Source organism: Poromitra crassiceps (assembly GCF_964638095.1).
Source record: "Poromitra crassiceps genome assembly, chromosome: 7".
NCBI lineage: Eukaryota > Metazoa > Chordata > Actinopteri > Beryciformes > Melamphaidae > Poromitra > Poromitra crassiceps.
In genome coordinates, this window is record NC_139628.1 from 26410294 (window position 1) to 26418148 (window position 7855).

At 42.2% G+C, this 7855-nt stretch overlaps 1 protein-coding gene across 1 annotated transcript in view; it reads left to right on the forward strand.

Annotated features, from left to right (window-relative positions):
- The first annotated feature begins 1839 nt into the window (after positions 1–1839).
- LOC310779849 (type I phosphatidylinositol 4,5-bisphosphate 4-phosphatase-A-like) overlaps positions 1840–7855 on the forward strand; it is a 9902-nt gene continuing 3886 nt past the window's right edge. Inside the window, exons 1-4 of the mRNA XM_083640354.1 lie at positions 1840–2058; positions 4294–4475; positions 7019–7125; positions 7728–7839. Of these exons, the coding sequence (XP_083496480.1) occupies positions 1953–2058; positions 4294–4475; positions 7019–7125; positions 7728–7839 (507 nt within the window). The 5' untranslated portion in view covers positions 1840–1952. The remainder of the gene's footprint in view (positions 2059–4293; positions 4476–7018; positions 7126–7727; positions 7840–7855) is intronic.

Genomic DNA, 7855 nt, shown 5'->3' on the forward strand with positions numbered 1-7855 from the left:
GACAATATATTGAAAATGTCAAAAATTATCTTCATACAACCTCAGAAATTATATTTCCATACTTTTATTAATGGAATAACCTAATAATTACACTTGTATCTCAAATCTGTTCTAATTTCTTCATATTCAATATGTATTTTATATTTAATATTTATGTTTTCTGTTATAAACATTGTTTCAGAGTGTTACCCACACCAGGGGGAAATGACAATGAATGTGATGACGTTTTGACTGGCAGGCAATTAGACAGATACACATGGCAAATATGATTTTTATGTGGAAGGAAAGGATTCAAATATATTTGTTAACACTGCACTAAATATAATTATAAAATATAATAAACAAGATGTTATATTCTTTATTTATTAAGCTGTAGTATTAACCAATATACCTGAATCATTTCCAAGATGCTTTTTAAGCATTTCCATTAATTTGCTGAGGCCCCTCTAGTGCCCCCTGGTGACCCTTTGAAAATCACTGCACTACACTTCAATCTGGCATCATCAGGATCATGTGATGTAAAAAAAAAAGTTGTATTTGTCATTATTGGAAAATACTTTAAATTACAGGACAAGTCATGCGTGCTAGAGTGGATGTGTCAGTTGGAGGATTGAAGTGTATGTTAATACAACACACTGAGCTTGCTAGCCTTCTTCAAAACAACTGCAGTGAATGGAGAAATATTCTTTGAGTAATGTTATGCTAATTTTCTCCTCTTTTTAGAATTCCAAACAGCATAATCGAACTGCTCTGAAGCCAAATGATTGCACTGTGGGTCCAAAAGTTGACAGTTGTAAATCCAAGTTGATCTCTCTTCAAGTACTTTTTCCTCAGTCCACAATTTGCTCCGATTCTGCTTGTAACAGTTTGCCACAAAGGGATGAGAGCCCTTTGAAGGCAAAGATCACAAACAATAATAACACCACAACAGTAATTGCACTTTTGAGTATTTTAAAATGTTTTACACACACACACACACACACACACACACACACACACACACACACACACACACACACACACACACACACACACACACACACACACACACACACACACACACACACACGTGTGAAATGTTATCTTCAAGTGTTATGAATGAATTGCATCCCTGTTAGAACAGCTGTTGCCTCTGCAATTCTATTCAATTAAAATGTAATACGCGTTTTCTATTTTTGGCAATGTCTTGAGAGGATATTTGTTTCAAATGACAGTTGGATCCATGATATGTCACATTTTTAAGTTAAACCAATGCAACATTTTAAGGCAGCAAGGAAACTTAGTATCAAACAATAAAACAAAGAAATTGTCTTCATTCTTATTCATATCCATATCTTGAAGAATTGAATAAGGGTACATCATATTCACTCAAAATAATTACTTCTGCAGTTATCACAGTGAATATTTAGTCATACACTCTTGTTGAAATAACAAGTCATCCACGGTCCTTTTAACTTTGAGAACTTTCACAATAGATTGAAACAATGAAAGATTTTTAGTCTACCTTTTTAACCCTTAAACTGTTTTTAACACAAATGGGTTACTGGTTTCTGGTGGAAATTTGGCAAGTGCACATACTCTGGGTCGCAACAGCTGCAAATAAAGCAGTGGGTAATATGCATGTCAAATTCATACAGTTTTAGAAAAAGTGTTTTGCCAGAAGAGCCTTGTGACGCGAGGTTAGTTATGCCTCTCCTCACTCACATCCAACACGTTCATTGGCTGAGCGCCCCGTCCATCACAGCCGTGAGTCAGGTCAAGTCATGTGATCATTTGTTTTTGTTGTTTCGCTTCCTCCTTCCGTCTTTCTCGCGCTGTCATGTGAACGTCAAACAAACAGCAAGAGAGATCGAATCTGCTCAACGACTCTCCACGCAAGCTCTACCCGGGTTTGAGGGCTCCCCGCCCGCGGCCACCGACCGTCCTTGTGGTCGTTCCCAGACGCTCCAGGCATGGCGGACCACGGGGAACGGTCGCCGCTGTTGTCCGAGCAGCATGACGGCTCCAACGGCTTCTCTCCCGGGGGCAGTTCCTATGGATATCCGCCCAAACCGCAGAGTATGTCGGTGACTGTTGTCAGCTAGCTGATAGCTTAGCTAGCAAGATGAACTAGATATGGCATTTTAGTGAATAGTTAAATTTGAGGATGCACAAAATGTCAATGTTAATAATTTCACGTTGAGCTGACGTTAGTTACAGTATAGCATTATACACCCGTTTACAAGTTGACATTATCATTTAGCTGTTTCACTAACGTTAGCAGTAAACAATGTAGTTACTGTAGCTATGTCTCAAACAGGCAGTGGAGGTGGGTAAAGTGATTTGAGGTGGATTATCCTCTAAAATCACTTTACCCACCTTTTTAGTTGCAGAAATAACGTTAGAGTTTTTAGGCTGACATAAATCTGATGTTAATTCAGGGTGCACACACCATAGTAAGTATTACGCTGATTTAACTACACAATGGGTTGTTTGTGAATGATTTTCAGATAGTATATCTGCATTTTCTTTCTAGTGGTAGTACTTGTTTGCCCTATTGACTGGAGGTCAGAGTTCACCCAGCCATGAATGATCATCACTAACCTTAGGCTACAGCACTGGTTTGGTTTCGTTATAAACATGGACGATGTTAGATTCATCTTTCTACCATTGTTTTTATCTCTTCCTCTGGGCTTTAATTATCTCGCTCTCTTACTTTAACTTCCTTGTTTCATCTCCTCTTCGTCTCTGCTTCTCCCTCCTGTCCTCCCACACATTCTCTATTCCCTCTTTGCAAATCCTCTTATCACTTCATCCCGTCTTCCTCTGTCTCAGTGAGTGTTATGCATAGTCTTTGACCGGACAAAGATGGCGTCCCGTTGGCTTACGTATTACTGAAGAATGATCTAATGATCAGAAATAGATACTGTAGACGGGTAGATAATGTTTTATTGGCTCCTGCAGATCTCAACTATAATGATTCCTCTACAGTGGCTTATAACTGTGGGTGGTCTCGCAATCCCTGTATGTTATCGGTATCTTTACTTGACGAGAACTCTGAGAACAACAACAACTCTGGTGGTAGTGGAAAAAGCTGAGGTAATATAAGGATTTAGAAGTCGAGGATCTTCGGGTATGTCCGAATACCCGAGCACCGGACCCGACCGGGTCTCGGGTCCATTCAAAAGAAGTAACTCCGTGTCTGGGTCCTGGTCCGTTTGCCTTGGGTCTCGAGTCTCTGACAGTGAAATGCCGGGTCCAATAGGACCCGAGTAGACCCGGTGAGTGGCTGCCTGTCACAGCTGTCAATCACCGCTTTCATAACGTCAAATAACTAATTAAAAACAAACATCAGAAAAATGAGCACGTGGACCTACTAGAGGTCTTCGGGTATGCCTGCATACGCGAAGACCCGACCCGGACCCGGACGGATCTCGGGTCCATTCAAAAGAAGTGACTTCGGGTCCGGTCCGGGTCCGACATTTATCGGGTCTGTCTGGGTCTGGGTCTCAGCTTTCTAATAATAGATGGGTCCATCCGGGTCTTGACAAATTTCCCGGGTCCGTCATTTTGGACCTGTGAAGACGTCTATTTAGAAGTACTGTAGTAGCAGCTTATATGTTGGCCTGCAAAAAAAGATAAAAGATGGTAGCACAGAGAGATGTGAATAATCAACTAAAAAGGAACTGGAGAGTGGAGAGAAGCTTTCCCACAAGGCAAACCATAACTAATCATGTGATGTTTTCGACAGGTTGTTGATGTGGTTCTATACTGCTGTGAGGAGAATATCACTAATTCGCTTATCGAGCCTGTTCTCACTGCTGAGAGCCGACAAATTCACCGTTTTTGTTTTCTCCACAAACATGTTGTTATTGTTTGTCTTAAGTCAAGTCCCAAGTCTAAATGTGGAATGCCTAGTCAAGTCCAACTCATTCATGTCTCAAGTCTAAATGTAGACCAAATCAGAACAAAGAGTCCAGTATCAATTTAATATCTTAAAGAAACTAAATACTGTATCTAGGACTTTTCAGCGCAATATGGTAACTTGGTAAGAGCATCATGAGTTTGATTTCGATAATTCGTTTCAACCAATAAATGCAGTCATTCCATACAAATTGAGAAAACACCATTTAAATTCAGTCGTCTGCTGGAACAAATCTCATCACTTTCAATCTGAGACATTTACACAAACACAAGATCTCAAGTCAAGACTTTAGAAACCTTTTCAAGTCATCAGAGTACAAATTAGAGTCAAGTCACCCAGAACCCAAGTCAAGTCTCATGTATTCTCTTCTTCATGCATTCTTTCTGCAGGTTTCGCTCCGTTCCCCAGCTCGGTGGTGCCCGACGAGGCTCCGCCCCCCTACTCGCCGCAGGGCAGCCCGGACAGCAGCAGCGCTCCGGTCATCAGCTGCCGGGTCTGTCAGAGCGCCATCTCAGTGGAGGGCAAGACGCACCAGCATGTGGTCAAGTGTGGCATCTGCAATGAAGCTACGGTGAGTCATACACACACGCGCGCACACACACACACACACACACATACACACGCGCGCACACACACACACACACATACACACACGCGCGCGCACACACACACATACACACTAGGGCTGCTCGATTATGGCAAAAATCATAAGCACGATTATTGTGACTGATATTGTGATCACGATTATTTAACGTGATTACTCATTGACTTTGGCAACATCATGCATTTGCAAAATGTGTCTTTTTTTAAATACTGGATGTCTTTTAACTTTAAATATAATTTAAGGGAAAAACAAGGACATAAATGAAAATAAAAGTATTGTTATTTTTAGATAAATAAATAGGCTAACTAATATATATATATACAAACCAAAGATCCCCCCCACTTCCTGCTATTTCAATTAATTTGTATTGATTATATGGAGGAGCTCCATCTGTCTCCCAGTGAACAAAACTGAGCTTTGATCCGCAAACAAAGCTCAATTCAGACTTTTGGACTAAACTTTGGAACAACTTGCCAGTGGAAATACAAATGGCCAGGCCAACTGTCTCTTTGTTGAAGTCACAACAGAAAACACATTTTACAAGTTTGACTTTGGGAAAGAGTGAAAAGCGAGCACACTCCAAAAAATAATGTAACTTCGGTGCAGGGCACATGTATCAAGTCACAACAGAAAAGCCAGCACACACAAAAAAGTCCTTTTAGACTAAGGTATTAAAACCTCTAAAAGGACTTTTTTTGTGTGCTGGCTTTTCTGTTGTGACAAGTTTGACTTTACCTCTTAGAAATTGACACGGCCACGGAACGCTTGCGAGGGTGAAAGCCAACTGTTCCGAACCACATAGACAACACATGGAGTGATGGAGCAAGGATACTAGGGATGGGTATCGTTAAGGAATTAACGATACTAGTACTCCTATCGATACTGCTTATCGATCCGGTACTTTAACGGTACTCTTATCGGTACTTTTTGTTATTTTTACGAGAAAAAAATCCCGAAACAAATGGGACTGGTTGTTGTCGGTTCTTTTTGTTATTTTTAAGAGGAGAAAGGGGGGGAAAAAGAGACAAATTAACCTGGTCACAGTTAGGTGGCACTCATTTATCCTTTCCTCATTCATTCTCCCACTAGCACTAGCTTTAACAAAAAAAGTAGCAAAATCTTAATGGGTGCGTTTTTATTATTAATTTAAATATCCTAAAATATCCTTCTACCACACTGTGCCAATAGCAACATTCAGCTAGGGAAACTGAAAGCATAATAAAAAATAAAGCAAGACAGTATCTGTCTGCTGTACTTCCCCCCAAATCACTAAATAAAAATCCCCCCTGCTCTGAAAGTAACATTTCTGAATGACAACTGAGATGATGACCGTCACCTGACGATTTATATCAGACTGTATTTATGATGATGAACACACCCAAACAGCGGGGAAATGTTTACTACTCTCGTCTTAATCATTACCACGTTCACATAGTAGTTACCTGATGAGGTAGACTGGGTAACGCAACCGTGGCATCATTGACAGATGATGGAGGGCGAGCTACTGTAGCTTGTCAAAAACTGTGCATTTCTCTGTTTGACTGTGATGCACTTTGGTAAGTGTTTAGACAAATTGCTCGTGTTTCCACCTTTTACTAGCGAAGGTTTTATTGCACTTGTGACAACGTGAATTGTCACCATCGACTCGAGTGAAGTACAACCACACTTTAGACCGCTTCGCTCTTTCAGCCATTCTTTAACGTGTGCTGTGCTGCTCAGTTGCGTGTCCATCTGCCTGCCTGCCCCCTGTTCCCTGCATGTGTGCTGTGTGTGCTGTGGCACGCCCAGCAGCCCCTCCCCCTCTCTATCCTCACTCCACTCCTCTCATCTCGGGCTGCACTGGCAGCAGCAGCTGTGTGTCTCTCTCGTCTGAAGGAGAGCAACGCGGAAAAGATTATCCCTTTTCTCGTTCGGAAATCGCAAAAAACACATCATAAGCCTGTCTTACGGAGTTGGTGAGATAAAATGTGCAGGATAACGTAACGTTTATTTAGCAATTATATAGCCTATAGAGGAAATCTATTTTCTTAATTTCTCCACTCCAGACAGTACCGATAAGAGAACCGTTAACGTGAAAGCTTATTGATCCTCCGGTATCCCGAAATCCGGCCCCGGGGCCAGTTTGGTACCGGGTCTCGGTACCCATCCCTAAAGGATACACTGCAGGCATTATTGATGACGCAAGTGCACTCTGTTTCGTTTCCGAGCGCGGAAGAAATAATATTAAATACTGTCATCTAAAATGCTAGAACAGACTCATTATGTCACCAGAAGAGCACTTTGCACGCCACAAAGATTAGAGACACATCAGAAATGCCTCTTTTTTCCCCCCATAAATTGTCTTGAGTTTACTTTGTCGATCTCTCATCTTTCCTCCATCCCATGTGAAAATCAGACCGTATTTCTGCTGCTAAAATGAAGATAATTCATGAAGAACCTCAGGGCGGGATGTGGGATGTGGGATGTGGGAAAACTGTCTGTCTTTAATTCTTAGCCCCTCCTCTCTGCAGCCGATAAAGAACGCTCCTGTGGGTAAGAAGTATGTCCGCTGTCCCTGTAACTGTCTGCTGATCTGCAAGGTCACTTCGCAGAGGATCGCCTGTCCAAGACCCTACTGGTGAGAGACAAACGCTTGTGTTGGGAAGTGTTAAGTGTGTGGACACTTACCCTGTTAGCCGGGCGCTCTCGCTCATACGACTCACTGTTTACTCACTAATGCCCCCCCACATTTCCGGAATGGTATTGCAACTTGCTTGGCGCAAACGCAGAAATGTAGTTGCAATACCATTCCGGAAGTGTGGGGGGCATTAGTGAGTAAACAGTGAGTCGTATGTCCGGGTTGACTCCAGATGAATGATTTTTGGTTTTTCAAAGACAGAAAAGTGGATTTTATGCAACAATTTGGAAGCGGCAACTGCATTTATTTAGAAGAGGAGGATGTTAGGCGTCGGATAGTGTCTTCACTTCAAGTTTCTGGGGCGCGGCGGTTTGATTGGAAATGCTACGTGGGTCCCCGGGCGCTGACGCTCAGTATGAGCAAGAGCGCCCGGCTAGCAGGGTAATGTGGACACATGCAGCGATGTGATCAGAAAATCCAATCTGTAGAATCAGATCTCAGCAAAATCACACATCTATAGGACAAGACGTATGTTTGTACAACAAGTGTATAAACGCAGCCTACAGTAACTGTATTTAAATGAGTTTCGTTTGTCTCCCCAGTAAACGCATCATCAACCTGGGCCCGGTTCACATCGGGAGGGACAGTCCTGAACCGCAGCAGCAGCCTGTTGGCATCAGAGTCATCTGTGGACACTGCTCCAATACATTCCTGGTAACGCACACGCACA